The sequence below is a fragment of the Telmatherina bonti genome (genome assembly GCF_933228915.1).
Source record: "Telmatherina bonti genome assembly, chromosome: 9".
Lineage (NCBI taxonomy): Eukaryota > Metazoa > Chordata > Actinopteri > Atheriniformes > Telmatherinidae > Telmatherina > Telmatherina bonti.
In genome coordinates, this window is record NC_136627.1 from 9,134,426 (window position 1) to 9,153,987 (window position 19,562).

Below are 19,562 nucleotides of genomic sequence, written 5' to 3' on the forward strand. Positions count from 1 at the left end.
TCAGTACGGTTTCTTCTGCTCAGGACAGACAAAAACACACTGATTAAAGCAAAGTTACTCTCATAATAACATGCACTGATATACAAAGAGATTTATCAAAGATCAGGTTACCTCGTACTCTCGTCTTCCACTTCTTCTTCCTGCAGAGACAATAAGAGTTAACCTTATGAACAGCAATGCCTCGTTGGTTAAAAATGACCTGTTCCCTCACCTAAGTGCAGCTTGTACCACATCACGGCCAGATTTACTAAAATACAGACCAAAACAAAGCCTAGGAGGGTAAACATCCAGCTGCCTGGTTCTGCGGAGAAAACACAGCCGATGTGAACCTCTGCTGTCACCAGGTGGTCGCTCACAGTACTGCAGGCAGCCCCTCACCTTTAATAATGAGTTTGAAAGTCTTCCTGATGGGCATCCTCAGAGACTGATGGGAGACGCTGCAGGCAAACCGCTTCCCCGAATCTTTGAATGAAGCCTGGAGGTAGAAAAATGCCGACACCGTGTAGGTGGAGTCCCGTTTCTGTTTGTGGCTGGACAGCAGGACGCTCTCCAGCACCTTCGGCTGAGGACTGACTTGCCCGCTGGACGCTGACGGATCCTGCTCGTACCAAACTATCTCCACATCCAGAGGATAGTAGCTGTCTGCCTCACAAACCACCTTCTGCTCACTGCCGTCCTGCAGCGTCAAGACAGTGTCGACGTTGATGGAGACTTGAGGGGGCTCTGAGGGGGAGAGAAGAACTTTAACTGCACGTATGAAATGATAGAAATACAAGTCTGAAGCACAAAAGACTTTAGTGAATTTTAGGTAAGAATCAGTGGCCTTAGTGATCTGAGAATTATCTGATGCTTTGTTAGAAATGACCACCAGTAGCTGCTTCAGCACCATTTATTCTTGTTTTCTTTCTCTTTACTTTGTTTCTGTTTTTCCAGCATGGTCCCCGGCGCTGGTTTAAACACACTTTAAATGTTTTTGTAGAACCAAATCAAGATCAAAAGGTTTAAATAAACATACCACATAATAGTTCAAGTTGAAAAATAAAAATAAAAAGGCAATTTTTTAAACTTAACACGAAGCACGATTCAGTCATTTTCTGTCTTTAAAAAGGTTGATGCAACATTCAAACATAATTCTATGATTAGCTGAGCTTTAATAATTATTTCTGCAATCATTTTTAACAATCTTCTCTTCTTCACAGCAACATAGTCAAACATTTCATATTTTTCTAGTTTCTTCTCTTGCACCATTGTAGAAAGCATCATCTTGTCAAGTGTATGAGAGGACTTGGTCTAGTGGTTACAATGCAGGACTGTGCTTCTGAAAGACGTTGTTTCCAATCCTGCAAAAAATGTTGAACCTAATATGTTTGTGCAATACACTTTTACTGCCTCTTTATAAACTAAGAAATTTTGCGTGCACGGTTTTCATCACTTTGAATTTTTTAAATTTTTTTCCTTGGATTTCTTTTACAATTTTTCAGGTTGGAAAGAATGCTGCATGTCTGCTAGCTGCTAAAATGTGCTGCTGAAGCATTCTATCTTTTTATGATCTTTCCAAACCACTGTAATGCTTCTCTTTAACATAAAATATGCTATACAAATAAACATGCCTTGTCTTGGCTTACCAAATATTTTCTGCTGTCAAGGTTACTTCTTAAACATGAGATTGTCATCACAAATGAGATTGGTTCTTAACTAACTTATCTGGTTCGATAAGGTGGCATAGTGGTTAGTACTATGGCCTCAAAGCAAGAAGGTGGCTGGTTTGATCCTCGGCTGGGGTGGGGTTTGGACAGTGGCCTTTCTGTGTGGCGTTTGCACACATGCTGCACATTCTCTGGCTTCCTCCCACCATCCAAAGACATGCGTGTTAGGTAACTGATTAATCTAAATTCTCCCTAGGAGTGAGTGTGAGCACGAGTGGTTGTTTGTCTCTTTCTGCAGGGTGTACCCAACCTGTAGCCAAAAGACTGCTGGGAAAGGCTCCAGCTTCCACGCAACCCTAAATTGGACTAAGTGGTTTGAAAGATAAATGAATGGTTAATGAAAGGTTAATTTTAAATATTTAAGCTGACAAAAAGCAGGATGATAGAAAAATGACTTAATACTGAAGGTATCAATTAATCAAACATATTTAAATAAATACACTGCTCAAACTGTTCATGTCATACACCAATGTATTTTTTTCAGGTGATAGATAGAGAGGCAGAAGGAGATACAGGAGGAAACAGTGAAGGAGGGAAAGTAGTAGCTGGAGGAGAAGAAACTGGGGGCTCAGAGGTGAGGTTGAAAGAATAAACATATGTTTGTCATGACATTAAGCATTGTAACAAACGTTAGAGTGATGATCATCTGCCAGAGCTTTTTAAAGTTCAAACACTATGCTTCTTTGTGTTTTGTCAGATGAAAGAAGCAAACTGGCCAGGTACAGTTTCATATTGTGGCTAGTGTACTAAGTCTGTACAGATGAGTATTTGTATTATTTTATTGGTAAGAAATAGTAGCAACTAAGCAGTAAGGTCAGGAACTCACAGTGGGAAGGGAGTGACTTACCCAAGCAATAGAAAAGCAAAAGAACTACTAGAAAACACAGTGAGGTGAAAGATTAGTTTTATGAATAATACACTGCTCAGTAAAATTAAGGGAACACTTAAACAACAAAATGTAACACCAAGTCAACCACACTTCTGTGAAATGGAACTGTCCACTTAGGAACCAACACTGATTGACAATCAATTCCACATGCTGTTGTGTAAATGGAAAAGACAACAGGGGGAGATTATAGGCAATTGGCAAGACACACCCAATAAAGGAGTGGTTCTGCAGGTGGTGACCACAGACCACTTCTCAGTTCTTATGCTTTCTGGCTGATGTTTTGGTCACTTTTGAATGCTTTCACTCTTGTGGATTTTTTCGGTTTTGTGGACGCACTTTTACCACTGCCACAATGAAGTATTATTATGTGGAAAAAAAGGGCACCATGAAGTGGGGAGAACGTCTACTTTTCTTTAAAGACTTCAAGTGCATCCCCTTACACAAGCAGTGATGGGTCTATATATGATATCGCTCCGCGTAACACACTATTCATTCTGTGTAATGATATTACAACACCCACCGCCTCTGAAATCGAAATTTTGTCTTTGCTCATATCTAAAAACGCTGAAGAAACAACCCTTCATGTTGAACGCCTGAAGGGTCATGATTGCTGGGGGTACAGTTCAAGTTGTGGAAACTGAAACTGCAGCCAGCTCTGAGGGGATTTTTACTCAAACATGAAAGCGAAAACCATAAAAATAAGTTGAAAGTTTCCTCATTTAACATCAAATAGAATTAATAATTATTAATTTTTATGTTATGAGCTTAAACTTGTCACTCACCTTCGATCTGCAGATTAATATCTACACTTGTAAAAAGTGGAATCACAGACACGGAGCATATGTAGGTTCCTTCACTGCTCATCTTGGTGAAAGGGAGGGTGTAGGAGGCATCTCCTCTTTCAAGGGCCTTCACTGCAACCCCGGCTCCCTCAGTTTGCCCAGTTCGGCTGGTGTGGCTGAAGAGTTTCGTCCTCTCTCCACGGCGCTGCTGGTGCCACTCCACTGAGATGTGCGGTCCTCGGTGGTCAACGTCAAAATGACAGTGAAGCTTCTGCTGTGAGTTCAGCCCAGCTTTCACTGACGGAGTCTGTGACTTGATCACCATGGCAACTACAGGTCACAGAGACACATGTAGATATGAGGACAGGTCCTGATGTCCTGTGGATCAGAATGTGATGCTGTGTACTCTACCTGTTGTGGTGAGGATCTCTCTGTCAGCGATAGCAGGCCAGCTGCGGTAGTCCTGCTGTCCTGGTGCAGGTTGGTCAGATGGTTGTCTGAGGAAACCGGTGATGGTGAAAAGGCCCTTGCTGTGTTTGAGAGTGGCGGTGTACCAGCGGTTATACCCCTGGGCTCCTTGGACTGGCCATCGGACATGGATGCCCTCTGTACTGTACCTATGCAGCATACACTCCAGCTGTTCCACCTCCACCCCTTCCAGATGTTTCCGCAGGTCCAATCTGGATCCTAGAAGAAGATAAAAATAAATTAAACATCACAGTTTTCTGTCCAAACAGCCAGGAGAGGACACCTGTTGTCAGGAGTGCTAACAGACCATTCCACTAATAATCACACCCCGCACACACACACGTTTACACACATAAAATTTTACTCTTTTGTCATTTATAAACATCTGAAAGACAAAATCACCTACAATAAATACTAACAAACAACATCTGTATGCAACTATGCTTATTTAAAGTGCAAAATGTGAAATAAAGTGAAAATGTACCTGACTTAGGAAACCCAAAGTTCTACACAATTATTTACTTTATATTTTTCATTTGATGAGCTACTGTTTCATTACAAACTGACCTGTGATCAGAAAAGTGATGACTTCTGGATTAACAGGTGCGTCTCCGTTTTGACCAAACTGTAGCATAGCCTTTTTGAAGACGGGCTGAATGTCAATGCGTCCTTCGCTGTTTGATGACACAAGCTCATCGGTGAAGTGACAATCCAGCCATGGTATCCGATGGATACCCTGCACACCTGAGTCAAACACAGTCAACTCACTCATCTGCTGACCAAACACAAACTCCAAAATCAAAATTAAATAACAATTAAATCACAAGCATACCTGTACAGAGGTAAAAGTAAATAAGGATCTTCAGTAGGGGCCCCATGTTGCCTATTCATTCGTGATCCCCGATTTGATTCTTGTTGTTTGAGTTGTTTATCATACTTTCACTTTCACTCCAGAGGGAAAAATATTTTGCCTGTTGCTCGCATTACACGACAAACAGAAACTGTAATGGTAATACATTACCAGATATCCCGCATATTTAACACATTAAACCAGTGGTTAAACTTCTTTTCTTGCTGCATTTCTTCGCAAACTTCGCTTCAACGAGAATTAAACGCGAGACTCCCATTGACGCCGTCACTCAGCTGCAGTACCGACTCTGTCCAGAAGCGTCGCTGTGAAAATGTCCGCAGACATTAAACAGCAACTGGACGCTCCTGAAGCGGACACGCTGATACGGAAGCGCCTTATCTAAAATTGTTGACATGCCGTCAAATGTCCTCATGGCGTTTTTAGGCTAAATATCAGCTACAATTATTCCGTCCTGTCGTGAGCTGTGGAAAAAAAGCTAGCTAACTAGTTTGTTAGTTGATTAGCTATCGAGCATTTTCCTTCTTTCAGCAACGATGATTCCGAACAAAGGTAATGAAAAGTTTGATTCTTTTATGTAGTTTTATGTCATTCAGTAATATGGCTTTCTAGGAATGACGTATAAGTCAGTTCTAGATACGAGATACCGTTTATTTAGCTTCATTTAAGCTAAATTAAAGAGAACTTTACTTATGATGGGAGAAAACATCGTAATACTATTCCAGTCAGTGCTTTAAGTGGAACAAAATAAGTGGTGGTACTCCCTTAGTGACTTTCTGTCAGTTTGTCGTGCAAATATGGAATATAAACATAGGTGATACTTATATGTAGATCTATAAATTGATCTATAGATTAATAGTTTTATAGCACAGAAATGACAAAAAACAAACACAGCAAGTTCTAAATCAAATCCATATTTGCCAAATTCAAAGTGCGATGGAGACACTTTTCTGAACTCCAAGCCTCATTGCATGGACATTAAAAATAACACTGAAAAGTAAATACATAAACTTAAAGTTCATTAACCCTTTAATGCACAAACTAATAATAAACAATGCAACATTTTTCTAAAGCCAGTATTTTACCTCAACAAATATGCAATGATACTTTTTTTTTTGTAAATTAGTGCTATTTAGAATTTTGTATGATTTATTTTAAGTTACTCTACAAAATAGTTATAGAATAACATATAATTATACTTATATTTTGTAAATCTTCCATAAAATATAGCTGTATCAATTTCTGTTCCTATTTATTGCAAAAGCAAAGTTGCTTATTTACATTGTTCAATAGTGTCATATATTTATTTATTCTCCAGTGAGTGGAAACATATTGGATGACTCGCCAGCATCCACTGAAGTGGTTTATTTACAAAAATAAAATCCTCATTCATGAATAAAATATGCAAGAGTAAGCTTATAAATAGGTGGCCACTACAGGGCTGCTATGCATGAAAGGGTTAAAAAAGAAAGTTCTACATTTAGACTTATTTAGCTTATTACCAGACTAATTTAACAGTGTTTTACTATTACACTTTTCCTCTGTGAAATATGTTTTTCACAACATTAGGCCTGGTCCATGCCACTTAGCAATATTATCTTATCTTTAATCTAGAAATAGTCTTCAAAAACTCAAAATACTGACCAGCCATTCGCTTAGTTTGCAGCACCTGGTGTAATGAATGACTGTTAAGTAGTACTACTGTCATCACTCAACTCTGCTCCAGTTTGTAACATTACAGCCGCCATTGTTTCTTTTCTCCACTTTTTCTCTCATTCAAAGCACGTCCACTTCAATGCAAACACAGAAGCAAGTGAACAACGTGACGTGTGGCGTGACATTGTAGGCTACAGCAAGCGTTGTGCGTCTAAACCGGTCTTCACAATACATTTCTTTTGAGGCAACTTTTTTTCCCTTTTTTTTAAATCAACAAAAATAAGCTGGAATTTGTGATAAAATTGTAGGAGGGTATAGTACTGATTCTTGAGGAAATCAACAACAATCAACAAATCAAAGTCCCGGTATGCACCGTGCGCTGTGTTTAAAAAAAAAAAAACAAAACAAAAAAAACAAAGAGTCCTGGTATGCGAAGGGATAGAATTTAAAAGTGCCGGTACTGCGTACTGCTGCATACCGGCCCACTTAAAGCACTGATTACAGTATATTCATTTGAGTATTGTTCAGAAGACCAGTTGATTTATATTTATACATGTTTTTTTCAGTAAAATGACAAGTTGCTCAGGTATGGAATCAGATTTGTTTCAGAATCTCCAAGCAAAACTTTTTAAAACTCAAGCTAAAAACAACAATTAAAACCAAAACTTTCTCAAACTTAAGTAAAATAAATGATTTAAAAATAAAGAAATTATCAATCATCATGAAAACTATTAGGCTTTTCTTTAGTTAAATTGAGTAGTTTTGTTTGCAGTTTTCTCTTCTTCTTTCACCTCTCTATTTGGTCGCGTTTCACCATCTTTGGTTTTGATTCTCGATTGTTTGGTTTCATTGGTTACAAACCTTTCATGGGCGGGCTCTTTTCAGGGGTGCATTCCGATTGGCTGGTGAGTTTTTGAGTGACACAGCTTGAGTTTTAAAAAGTTGTGCTTGGAGATTCTGAAGCAAATCTGATTCCATACACATATGACGTATTTCTGTCATTTGCACTGTATTTTCCCGCTTATCAGTGAATAGATTAAAGGATGGCTATTCCCCCCCTCTGTTTAGACTCAGCTGTTCTTCAGGGCGCTTTTCTGCAAGCCGATAAGCTGTGTCACCCCTCATCTCTGTCCTTCATACATAAATCTGCGTGGAGCCAGGTGGGATGCCCGATCCTGCAGGCGCTCAGAGAAGTCTGTGGACAAGATGAAGCTGGTTATTCCAACCTTAAAGCTCTGACCTGGAAAAAGAAGATTGTTTGTGCTGTGTGGTTGAAGCTGCTGTGCTCAGACGCCGAGGAGGACGTTGAGGCGTCATGGAGGGAGAACCCTTTCTTCTCCCTGCAGAACAGCCTCCCTGATGTGAACCATGTTGTCCTGCTGGAGCTGGTGAAGTCAACAGCAGCTGTGCATATTTTCACTGGCTTCCTCCTGCATCTTCCTCGGCCTCAGATCTGCACAGAGCTGGAAAGGTTGATGGAACATGTGAGGAGCGACCCCATAAGGGAGGAGGATGTCCATTTTTTCCTGGACGTTTGGTGGGAGCTGTGGAAAAGCAGAGATGAACATAGCACAGAGGAAGAAAAGAGCATAGAACTTATGTTTGCGGACCAGTTTGCTCGTCTCTCCTCAAAGCCTTCCAACGTGTCTCCTCAGGCGGCCAAGAGGTTCAAACTGGACTCATCAGATTTAACAAACACTGATGTCCTTTACATTCTATTTCATGCCCTTAAAGACATTTCAGGTCACATAACTTCTCCAGAGCTTTGCTTCAAAGTCTTGTGCGTTTCCCTAGATGCTCTCTACACATCCTTCCTAATAGACCAGGAAGTGCTTCTTCCAGCCAGAGAGAAGCTGAGCATCATCTGTAAAGTCATCAGCACCAGGGGAAACGATGAGAATCTCAGCCCTACACTTGTTCAGGAAGCTCAAAGAGACTTGCATGCTTCTCTCACTCCTTCTCAGTTTCAAGGCAGCAAAATAAAACCAACTGAAGCTTTGCAGATTATCGCAGATCTGGTACAGTTTGGGGAAAACGAAGGTCTCCTGAAAGGCCACGACGGACTGAATCTTCCTGCGTTCCAGCTGGAGCAAAGCCTCCGACGAGTACTGATGCGTCTAAATGAAGCAGAAAGTCCTGAAGCTGCGGCTGCAAAGGAAGCACTCCGAGGTTTGCTGACGTCTCTGACTCTTCCTGACACGGAAAGCAGTCCAGAAACACGTTTACACGTCACCACCATCATCATCAGTCACCGTCTGCAAGACCACAAGGACTTTGCAGCGTTGTTTGCTAGCGAGACGTCGTGGGCGCTTGGTGACGAGCGATGGATGAGCTGCCTGGAGAAGAACGCAGCAGCTTTTCGGCAGCACAGCACACTCATCAGCCTCTCCTCCACCCTCATCAGTAAACTACACAAGGAGGGCTCAGACGTCAGTCAGTGCAGGAAGCTGATGAAGATCATCGCAGATGTTTTCTCTGGACTTTCATTAGAAGACAAGAACAAATCTCTGGCAGCCATGTTGGGATTATCCAGCAGGGGCTTCTTTAGCAGCTCCACCCCCCCTGCTGTGAGCGACGCGTTCGAGCAGGAGCTCAACATGGCCTTCAACTGCATCATCCAGGGAGGCGGTGGAGCGTCAGCGTCACAGGGGAACCTGACCACGGCCGTGTCTTTGGTTGCGAGGGTGGCCTTTCAGAACCCAGAGGCAACTTTAAGGTCCTGCTGCCATTCGGCTGTTTTCAACAGAGGCGCCTTTTCTCTGATGGCGAAGATCCTGCAGCAGCTGCCTGGACTCCGACATCAGAGGGGAGGAAAAGGGGGAGATGAAGGGAGCGATGCTGGGAGTGGTCGCAGTCTGCTCTGCAGGTGTTTACAGGAGATAATCAGGAACAAATTGCTGTCTGCTGGTGAAAGAGAGCAGCTCCTCAAGTTTCTGGGTCTGCTGATGATGCCAGACCAAGAAGAGAAGGTTGAAAGCTTTCTCGCTCCTCAGGAGGTGGTGAAGACGTTTGTCCTGCCGAACCTGTCAGCTGCAGGTGAGAATCCCGCTTTACATGTTTCAGCTGCTTTATCTCTGACAAGACGCCATGGCCATGTAGACACCTGGAGTTCTTCATGAGCTGGAAATAACTTTTCACTCCTCACCAGGACAGTTTGTTTATCTTGTATAACAAATGCACCATCAGTAGATCCATTATTACAGTTCTGTTTCTTCTCCTTATGAGACTGGAAGGCACCATAAGCTTTTATACTAAACGCAACAGCTCAGACTATGAGTCACAAAACAGTGGGGGAAAAAAAAAGGGAACTAGAATTGTGGTGTTATTACACAACAGCAAGTGTGAATGCAATGATGTGTAATTACTGATGTATAATGCAAAAAAGCTGAAGATGTCACTAAAATGAGTGAAAACGTTGTTAATTTTCAAGTGGTGAAAACTGAGATGAATTTGTCATGGATTAGTGAGAGGCATGACTTTGTAGGGCTGCTCGATTATGACAAAAATTACAATCATAATTATTTTGACTGAAACTGAGATCTCAATTATTTAACACAATTATCCAGTATTTTTAGACAACGCTGCACGTTGTGGTGTTCCCGACTGCGTGTCGCGCATTATAACTGTCTAATGCACGGTTCCGAGATGTTTAATCCGCTTTTACCGCTTATATAGGAACTATTTTACGTTGGCCTTGATGTACGATTTATGCTAACAGCCGCTGTCAGGCTGCAGCACGTTTTTCACATTCACCTGTTAAAAGACAGCTGATCTGAACCTGCTGATTAACGTGTTGCTATGGTAACGCCCATTAACAGAGGGATATTACAGGATATTACAGTGCAGCCGGAGCCGACTGAGACTGGCCGCCTGGGAGTGCTTTAGGACGGGAGAGGCTCCCGCTGCTCCTTCCTTACAGTAACTGCAGAACAATATGTGCCTTCAAGTCAGTCGCCAAAATACCAGAAAAGTCTCTAATAACTCCAGTAAAAGTTGTTAGATTTGTTGTTAGTCGCTTTTAACCAAAAAAAAAAGTCGCCAGATTTAGTGAGAAAGTTGGCAACAGTGTCTGAATGAAAGCATAGCGGCTGTGGGAGGAGTTTACAGCACAGCGCTGCAACGCCAGAGACGCTCGATTAGCAGCTGAAGACAGCAGGAGAGGAGACTGCAAAGAGAAAAATAATCACACCCTTTTATTTTTATGATTGTTGAAAACCCAGATCGTAATTGAGATAAAAATCTGATTAATCGCCCAGCCCTATGACTTTGTGATAGTGTTAGGGTGATCTAGTGGCAATTAAAGGGAGCACTTTTGTTTTTTTAACTGTTCGTAGAACATTGGTGCAGCTTATTGAAATTCATTCATTCATTCATTTTCCAAACCGCATAATCCATTTCAGGGTTGCCGGGAAGCTGGAGCCTATCCCAGCTGTCTTTTGGGCGAAGGCAGGGTACACCCTGGACAGCTCGCCAGTCCATCACACTATTGAAATTATGGTGTAGAATTGTAATTTCTTTATGATATGATTTTTTTTAATGTGTAGAAATCACAGTATAATCTTACTGTCACCATCTGATACATGAAGTGTCTCTGGATGTGTCTCCTTCTGACAGAGGACACTGCAGCAGCTAGCAGATGTGCAGTATTCTTTCCAATCTGATTATGAAGTAAATTGAAAGAATGACAAAATAAAGTTTAAAAAAATGCAGAAAGAAGAATGCTTTCTGAAAGATTAAAAAGAGAAAGGAGGCGGGAAGTTGTATTGAGCGGACATATTAGGTAATTGTACCTTGTAGAATTTGAACCCATGACTTCAAAAGTTCTGTCCCATAATCATTAAGCCACCTCCTATAACATACATGTATGAATGAGAAAAGATAAAACTCTTCTCTTGGGAAGAGGATTCATTCTATATTAATGCATGTGGAGATACCATAGAAAAGCACTGATTTTGAGCCTAGTGGTTCAGTCAGTTAGGAGAATTACTGCTAGAGTTTCTGTCTTAGTTTCAGGTCTTTGTTTGCACTGCTGGTGCCGGGCTTTGTCGTTACCACGTCTCTCTAAGATCTGCAACAGCTGAGTCTGTGACGCGGGTGACACTCTCACTGTTCACTACTGGGGTCAAGCAGAAAGAAGCGGTGATTTTGAGGAAAATCCCGTATATAAACAGAGGTTTCAGCCTGCTGCGTAATCAAGCTGAGTGGAATCAGCTGTGTCAGCATCAGGCACTTAAGCAGCCCAGGCGCTCTGTAGCGTCAGCCCACATCGGGTTAAGACCACTAAAGGGCAAAGACCCGCGAGTAAACCTGCGTGAGTCCGCCGAGCAAAGGCACGAGCAGCCACAGCTAAGCTCATATTACCATGTGCCGCCAACCCATCCTCATCCAATATGGGTACAGATCAAGGTGTGTGTTCCACAAACAACGCAATCTGCTAAACCTCTCTCGTCCAATGTCTCGCACACTTTTCGCATGCTCTGTCACCTTCGGTCTTCGGTCAGTCTGCAGTAAACAAAACAGAGTTCATCAGTTCACTGATGTCAGTCTCAGACGTTCAGGTCCTAGCCCTGACTAAGACCTGGACCCGTCCTGAAACACAGCTACTCCAACTGCCCTCTATCTTAACGCAGATTTCACTCATACACCTCGCTCTGCCAGACGAGGAGGTGGAACGGGCATCCTACTTCCTAAAAAAATGGAACATCACCTCTCTCTGTCCCATGTCTTCCTACTCGGCACTTGAATATTATGCAATTAAGGTTGCTGCACCTACCAATGCATACATTCTGGTCATATATCGCCCCATATAGGAGTAATGAGTTTATCTCTGAGATGGACATGTTACTCTTTGACATACTTGATGATGGCACACCGCTAATTGTCATGGGAGGCTTAAATATTCACATTGGCAAAACTCAGGCCAATGACTTTATGAACCTTGTCAACTCATTCAATCTCAGGCTAATCCAGACTCCTCCAACACACAAGACTGGCAACGCTCTTGATTTGGTACTGACCGGAAACTGTTCCACAACTGATCTGTCAGTCACTCCGCTGCACCTCTCAGACCACTTCCTGGTCAAATTCTCAGCCCTTCTCTCTCATGGCGTTCAAGAGGCTCCAAGGATGGTTTCCTACCGCAGAAACCTGCGATCTCTAAGCCCCGCACAACTGTCTGACGAGGTTAACTCTACCCTACCCCTGAGTCAGACTTCTCCTTACTGTCTGTTAATGAGGCTATAGAAACACTCTGCTCCTCTCTGCCTCCTGTCTCAACAAACTCTGTCCTCTGCTGTCTAAACCAGCCAGACATAATCCACTGAGTCTATGGCTCACTGAGGTTCTAAGACGTTACAGAGCAGGTCTCAGGGCAGCAGAAAGAAAGTGGCGCAAATCTAATAAACTCACTGACTGGTCAGACTACCGACTTCAGCTCTCACTCTTCACATCCAGCCTAAAGGCTGCCAAGATAGACTTCCATCAGAACAAGATCTGCAATGCTCCTAACACACGACAGCTATTCATGGCATTTAACTCTCTCCTCTTTCCACCACCTGCTCAGCCACCATCCATGCTGACGGCAGAAATGTTTTCATCCTTTTTTACTGAAAAGGTTGCTACCATCACTAATCAATTCTCTTACCCTGACCAACTCAGTCACCACATCATAGCCTATCAGGCTATGATATATGTAAGTCGCTTTGGATAAAAGCATCTGCTAAATGACTGTAGAATAGAATCCAGCTAGCGGTGCTTCACTTTGCTCTTTCCACACTCTGAATGAGAATGAAGTCCTAAAGCTTCTACAAAACTCTGAACCCACTACCTGTGAACTTGATCTGATCCATACTGATATTCTGCAGAGCATTTCTCCTATAATCAAAGCTGCAGTGACCCATATTATTAACTCTTCTCTTGAATCTGGTGTCTTTCCCTCTGTCTTCAAGCAAGCTTGGGTCACCCCGCTGCTGAAGAAACCCACACTCGACCCAGCCCAGGTTGAAAACTACCAACCGGTCTCACTGGTACCGTTCTTATCTAAACTACTAGAGCGTTCAGTCTTCAGCCAAGTCTTGCAGTTCCTCTATGATGAAAACCTTTTTGATCCATATCAGTCTGGCTTTAGTCAAGGCCATTCCGCTGAAACTGCTCTCCTGTCTGTTACCGATTCCCTCCGGCTTGCCAGATCCACTGGTCAATCCTCAGTCCTGATACTTCTGGACCTGTCTGCTGCTTTTGACACAGTGAACTATCATATTCTCCTCTCCACAGTCTCTGAGCTCGGCATCCCTGGATCTGTCCTCTCGTGGTTCTCGTCCTACCTCTCAGGAAGATCCTTCAGAGTATCCTGGTGGAGAGAAGTGTTCAGCTCACATGAGTTGAAAACAGGGGTGCCTCAAGGGTTGGTCCTCGGCCCTCTTCTCTTCTCACTATACACCTCCTCACTTGGTGCAGTCAAAAGCTGTCACAGCTTCTCCTATCACTGTTACGCTGATGACACTCAGCTTTTCCTCTCCTTCCCTCCGGATGACACAACCGTCTCAATGAGAATATCAGCTTGCCTTGCAGATATCTCTACATAGATGAAGGCTCGCCACCTTCAGCTCAATCTGTCCAAAACAGAACTCATTGTCTGTCCAGCCAGTCCTTCCTTACATCCGCAATTAAGTGTGAAGCTTGACTCTATTACACTTGTTCCTACGTCTGCTGACCGGAATCTTGGTGTCATGGTGGATGACCAGTTGACCTTTGAGGTCCATGTTGCCTGTACTTGCCGATATGCTCTCTACAACATCAAAAGAATCAGACCGTACCTGAGAGAACAGACAACTGAGCTTTTGGTTCAGGCTCTGGTTATCTCACGCATCGATTACGGCAATTCCCTACTGACAGGTCTGCCTGCATGCTCTGTTAAACCTCTGCAGATGATCCAGAACGCCGCAGCGCATCTGGTTTTCAGCCAACCCAAACGAGCTCATGTCACTCCGCTGCTAATCGCACTTCACTGGCTTCCAGTCACAGCACGCATCAAATTTAAAGCTTTGCTTCTGGCTTACAAAACAATAACTCAAACGGCTCCCGTCTACCTTCACTTCCTAATCCAGACCTACACTCCCTCTCGAGAGCTACGTTCCACCAGTGAAAGACGCCTTGTGTTACCACCAATATGTGGGACTAAATCACTAGCCAAACTCTTTTCCTGTGTTGTGCCATGATGGTGGAATGATCTCCCAAACTCTGCAGAGTCCCTGTCCGGGATGTACCGGATACTGAAGGTGGTAAATTGTTAGAGCATACTACGTAAAAGAACTGCAATTTTTTTAAGTGGTGCAAACCAAGAATTTCTTAAGGATTGGCAGCAGGCATGATGTCACAACAGTTGTGAGACAGATCTACGATCAAGGCTTAAACACTCTCCTCTGTCCAACAGTCTTATTTAACCTCCAGGCCACTAACATTCAGAAAAAAATTTACCATAGAGTATGTGATTTTTAAAAAAATTTCTTTATTTTTCACCTTGAATGAAACACTTTGTTTTCTCCACATTGGTTTGGAACCATGTAGACTGTGTCTTACTTATGCAGTTTTTCAGACTTTGCTCAGTGTAGCACAGCTGAAGGTGATAAAGTAAACAAAGACACTTGCTCTATATGACTTTTCTTTATTAAATAATTTGCAAAAAGACTTGGCTGACACCAACATGGCTAATTTAGCTAGTAATAAACAAACGGTGCTGGTTGAAGAACTCAGCTGGGAGCAATTTTATAACTTGACACAGTGTGAATGGAAGCAGCTTCAATAAAAAAGTGAAGTTCCACCATGAATTTCTGTAAAACTTGCTGGTTTCAAAACAGCACAGATCAGAGTTAGATGGAGGAGAATCTCTATAGGTTCATGGCTGTTGTGAGACCCTGCTACAGAGATGCAGACTGAAAGTAGTCATTGTTATATGGCTGCAATGTACCGGACACTGGAAACTGGTGCAAACAGCAAGAGAATCCGCAAGGCATGCTGGGGAACTCCGATGAATCGCATTCACACTGAATTTTCTTTTTCTTTTGGGTTAAGCTCAACTAGACTAAATATGAAGTTTTATCTTACAGCACATTTCACATAGAAGACGAGAGTTTTAGGATCTGATTTAAGAAAACTTAAGATTTGGATCAGATGTTCTGTTAGTTTGTTCCAGATTGCAGACTTGACCCAGATGATCTTTGAAGAAGAAATAAACTTAATCTGTCTGGAAAAAACATAAAGGGTTAAAAGAACAAGTTTGTTGTGCACATTCCTTTTTTTTTTTTTTTTTTTTTTTTTTTTTTTTGTAGATGATGAAAAGATTAAGACCTGAAATCCTCTAACTGGTTTCTAGGATGTGGCTGTGACGATATGCTTTTGTCCTGATTGGATTAGATTTTAAATTGCGATTCTCACGATTCTTCAATATTGCTGATTTTTGTAGACTTAAAAAAATGTACAAAACTTTTTTTTTGCTTATCATTTTTCTTAATTTCAATGAAGAAAAAACAACACAGTAACCAGACCGTCATTCTGCTGCTATAATGCCCAAGAAGACAAGTAAAAAGATCAATAAAAATGACAAACAATTTATAATGGATTATTTTTATTTGTTTGAGGAAAAGAAAAAAATTTAACAAAGAAATCTATTTTAAAATTGTGAAGAAAAAAATTCAGGTATTTGATTTTTTTTTTTTTTTCTTCCCTCGATTTAAATTCCCAACCCTAAATTTTCTCATTTGACATTACAAGTGTGTCCTGGGTCGGCTAACCGGTGCAAAGCACCTGGGGAGCATCCTAACCAGGTGTCTGGAGGAGCTCACCTGGAACTCAGTGTTACGAAGCAGAGACAAGCGTGTCAGCGTTGATGCGCTCCGGTAGAGACAGGAAGTCATTATGACAGGATGGCAGGAAGTTATTATGCAGAATGTTTTATGTCAGATTGACATGAAAAATCCTTTTAAAACTGTTTATAAATGGACCTTTATGTTCTTCTGTAGCTTAAAATAAAAGTAGCTCCTGTAATATTTGCTGTCAGGGAACATTGTGGAGTTTGTAGTGAAATATTAGCAGATAAACTGCACAGATCGTTTTGTAATCGCGCCGCAATCCGAGCAGTGATTATTGGAGTTCAGTCGATGTTTAATCGCTTCCTCGTGTGTTTCCAGGTGGCTCCACCGTGGATGCAGAGCTCAGTCTGCAGCTTCTGCATGCTGCTCTGTCTGTGGACGTCCAGGAAGCAGCTCCTTCTCCTCACTGGGTGTTGGCCTGCTCTCCTTTCCCCCTCCTCTATGTGCTAGCCCAGCTTCACCACCAGACTCTCAGGTGTGTGTTTTCCTCCTTTTTTAAAGCTCGCCGCCCAGGAGTTGCTGCTGTAACCAGGCTTTTATTCCTCTGCCAGATGTTGGGAGCAACCACTAGAGGGAGCTGTCCACCTTTGCTCCATGGACACCAAGGAGCTGCTGGTGTCTGTGCTGACTAGACTGGGGCAGGTGGTGGGCGCAGAGGTGGAACTGGCCCTCAGCAGCTGGTCCAGGCCTTTATTCTGGCTCTATAATAAGATAGAGGGGTTGGACTGGACCGTTCGTTTCCACCTGAAGCCTGTGTGGGGGCAACACTTTAAAAACGAGGTTCCAGCGTCTCTGCTGGAGGTGTGCGATTTACCTGAACAGGTAGGAACGCCTTCAACAAGCACAGTAAGGGCGGTGGTCCAGTTTCCTCTGATGTGTTTGGGTTAAAGTCGGATCTGCTGTTTGTGTTTCACCTTCAGATATTTTCTCTTTGTCATGTAAAAAAGCAAACATGACCAAACGAACAAGCCGAGAAAAATGAACCAGATAACAGAGAGAAGTGTGTTTATGTGGGTCTGTTGCAACTCTGAGAGCAAAATCACTCCATTCCAGATAAAAGTATGACATGCAGGGGCCAGCAATAATAATAATAATAATAGTAATAAAAATAATTATTAATGTTAATATTGATGTTATTATGTAGGTATTCATGATAATATAGATTAATAAGTTCATAAATAGTAGTAGTGATAAAAAAATGTGGCTACAACTCATATTTTTATTTTAGAAATTAAAATAAGGTACAAAATAAATGATTGAATAATAATCCTAAATTATTAACAGTTGCAGTATTTATTGCAAAGTAAGGAATGGAGTATTTTAGATAATTAATCTGACGTTTTGCTGCATGTGTCCGTAGGAGTGGTCGGGTCTGGACCTGCCCCAGTACGGCCAGGGAACGGGTCTTTTAGCCTGGATGGAGTGCTGTTCCATATCCGACTCCCTGCTGTCCACCATGTTGTCTGGCCTCTCTCTGGACCAGAACAAGCCGGATCACGTCACCATGTTCAGCAAAGGCCTGCTGGTGGCGCTGACCCAGACGCTGCCCTGGTGCTCCGTCTCCCAGTGGACCAGACTCCTGAGAGTCCTGAAGGAACTGATCAGCTCCGCCCGCCTCAGCGTCCCCTTCTCTCTCGAGTACGTGGACTACCTTCCCCTCCTGGACCTGAGGCGCTTTTCATCCGAGCTGCGCCTGTCGGTTCTCCTGCTCAGAGTCTTCCAGCTGCTCTGCGGCTCCAGCTGCTCTGATTGGCTGCCGGCCGGCGGCTGGGCCCACGTCGGCAGGTTGTACGCCCACGCTGTGAGGGAAACGATGAACTCGGTGAAAGCAAAGCTGGCTTGTGCTTCATCTGGAGCTCTAACTGCGTCTGCTCCTAAAGCTCCAGCTCCAGAGGACTCCAGTCCTCCCCCCTCCTCAGCCAGAGCTCATAAACTGCATGAAGACCATCTGAAAGAGTCCCAGATGGAGGAGGAGGTGGACGTGGCCCCCAGCCAGGAGGTTCTTTTTGTTCTCAGCCAGCTCTTCTGCCACGTCCAGCACATCCAGGTGGGAGCAGCTGACTTACACGCCCCGATGCAACAACTTGTCGTGTTACTGAAGCGGCGTTTTTCTTGCTTCCAGGTGATGATGCCGGGCGGCCAGAGTGAGCCTCTGTTCCTCTGCAGCCTGGAGATCCTGAGTCACTACGAGGCCGTCATGGCGGCTTTCCCAGACAGCTGCAGCTCTCTGGAGAGCGACAATACCCGCCATTTCTTCTCCACCATCACAGACAACCTGCAGAACCAGGAGATGAAGAAGGTGCTGCAGCAGAAGATCGCACAGCTCGTGTCGACTGCAGCTTGACACATTGGAGACGTTCCTGTGGGTTCTGAGCACATCTGCTGGTTAAACTGGGCCTGAAGCCCAGTTTTTACTCACGCTTCACTGGTTCTGCACGAGATTCATCTTCATCAGCTTCAGCTTGTGAATAAAGTCAGATTTTTCTCATTTTGTTTTGTTTTTACGTCCACCAACATGAGAAGGAGCTGGAAAATGTGTCGGTTGTTGGCCTGTGTGTGTTTTCTCCATTTCTTCTCATGTTTAATTTCTGAAATAAAGCTGGTTTACTTCAACAAGCTGGTTCGACTGAAGGAGACAAACTTTGTTAAAAGCAGAAAAGTGCTTTTCTACTCAAAAGGAAATTTCTTCATTTCTCTTCTTTGCTGGCAGAAACTGGTGCCGTTAGACACTATACTGGAAAGCCTGATTGGTTGCTTTTACAACCAAATAACTTGTAAAGATGCTGCTTCTGTGGAGAGAGCAGGTCAGCTACACACGGGAGGACTGCAGCTGGTTCTGCAGGAGGGAACATCACCAGTACCGGGATACACTGGTACCATTTTAAAGGACGCTGTCTCCCAGAAATGCACCAGCTTGTCGTAGTCCCGAGGAGTTGTGACTCGTGGAGACCGAACCTTTTCTGCAGCAGCTCCCAAACCCTGGAACAGTCTCCCTCTTTCGGTGAGGTCTGATGGGACTTTAAGTGGTTTTAAATCTCTTCTGAAAACTCATCTTTTTATTTTGGCTTTTAACTCTGGAGAGCAGGACCACCAGGTCTTTTCTGTCTTAGTTTGTCTTTTTAACTATTTTCTTGTCTTTATTTTAGTGCTTTTAATGTTGATTTATTTTATTTTACCTGTAAAGCACTTTGGTTACTTTGAGGTATGTGAAAGTGCTCTACAAATAAAGTTTTGATTGATTGACCAGTGAGCTTTTCTAATTGTTTTACTTTTTCTTTTCATTTCTTTCTCCTTTAGATTTTCTGAGTGTATTTCAGGTATGTTGGA

The 19,562-nt window shown here is 42.9% G+C and overlaps 2 protein-coding genes across 2 annotated transcripts; one reads left to right on the forward strand and one right to left on the reverse strand.

The window, feature by feature from the left end:
• Positions 1 to 4,723, reverse strand: LOC306760694 (tapasin-like; the record flags this gene model as incomplete). The annotated part of the gene is made up of 8 exons (XM_079246658.1): positions 1 to 15; positions 112 to 140; positions 212 to 301; positions 379 to 723; positions 3,378 to 3,707; positions 3,789 to 4,064; positions 4,413 to 4,589; positions 4,678 to 4,723. The coding sequence occupies 8 exons, from the start codon at positions 4,721 to 4,723 to the stop codon at positions 1 to 3; spliced, it is 1,308 nt and encodes a 435-aa protein (XP_079102784.1).
• A 426-nt stretch (positions 4,724 to 5,149) lies between these two features.
• Positions 5,150 to 18,579, forward strand: gemin4 (gem (nuclear organelle) associated protein 4; the record flags this gene model as incomplete). Its single annotated transcript, XM_079246150.1, has 6 exons — positions 5,150 to 5,265; positions 7,438 to 9,405; positions 16,554 to 16,710; positions 16,787 to 17,057; positions 17,596 to 18,282; positions 18,358 to 18,579. The coding sequence occupies exons 1-6, from the start codon at positions 5,250 to 5,252 to the stop codon at positions 18,577 to 18,579; spliced, it is 3,321 nt and encodes a 1,106-aa protein (XP_079102276.1). The 5' UTR covers positions 5,150 to 5,249.
• Between the last annotated feature and the right edge of the window lie 983 nt (positions 18,580 to 19,562).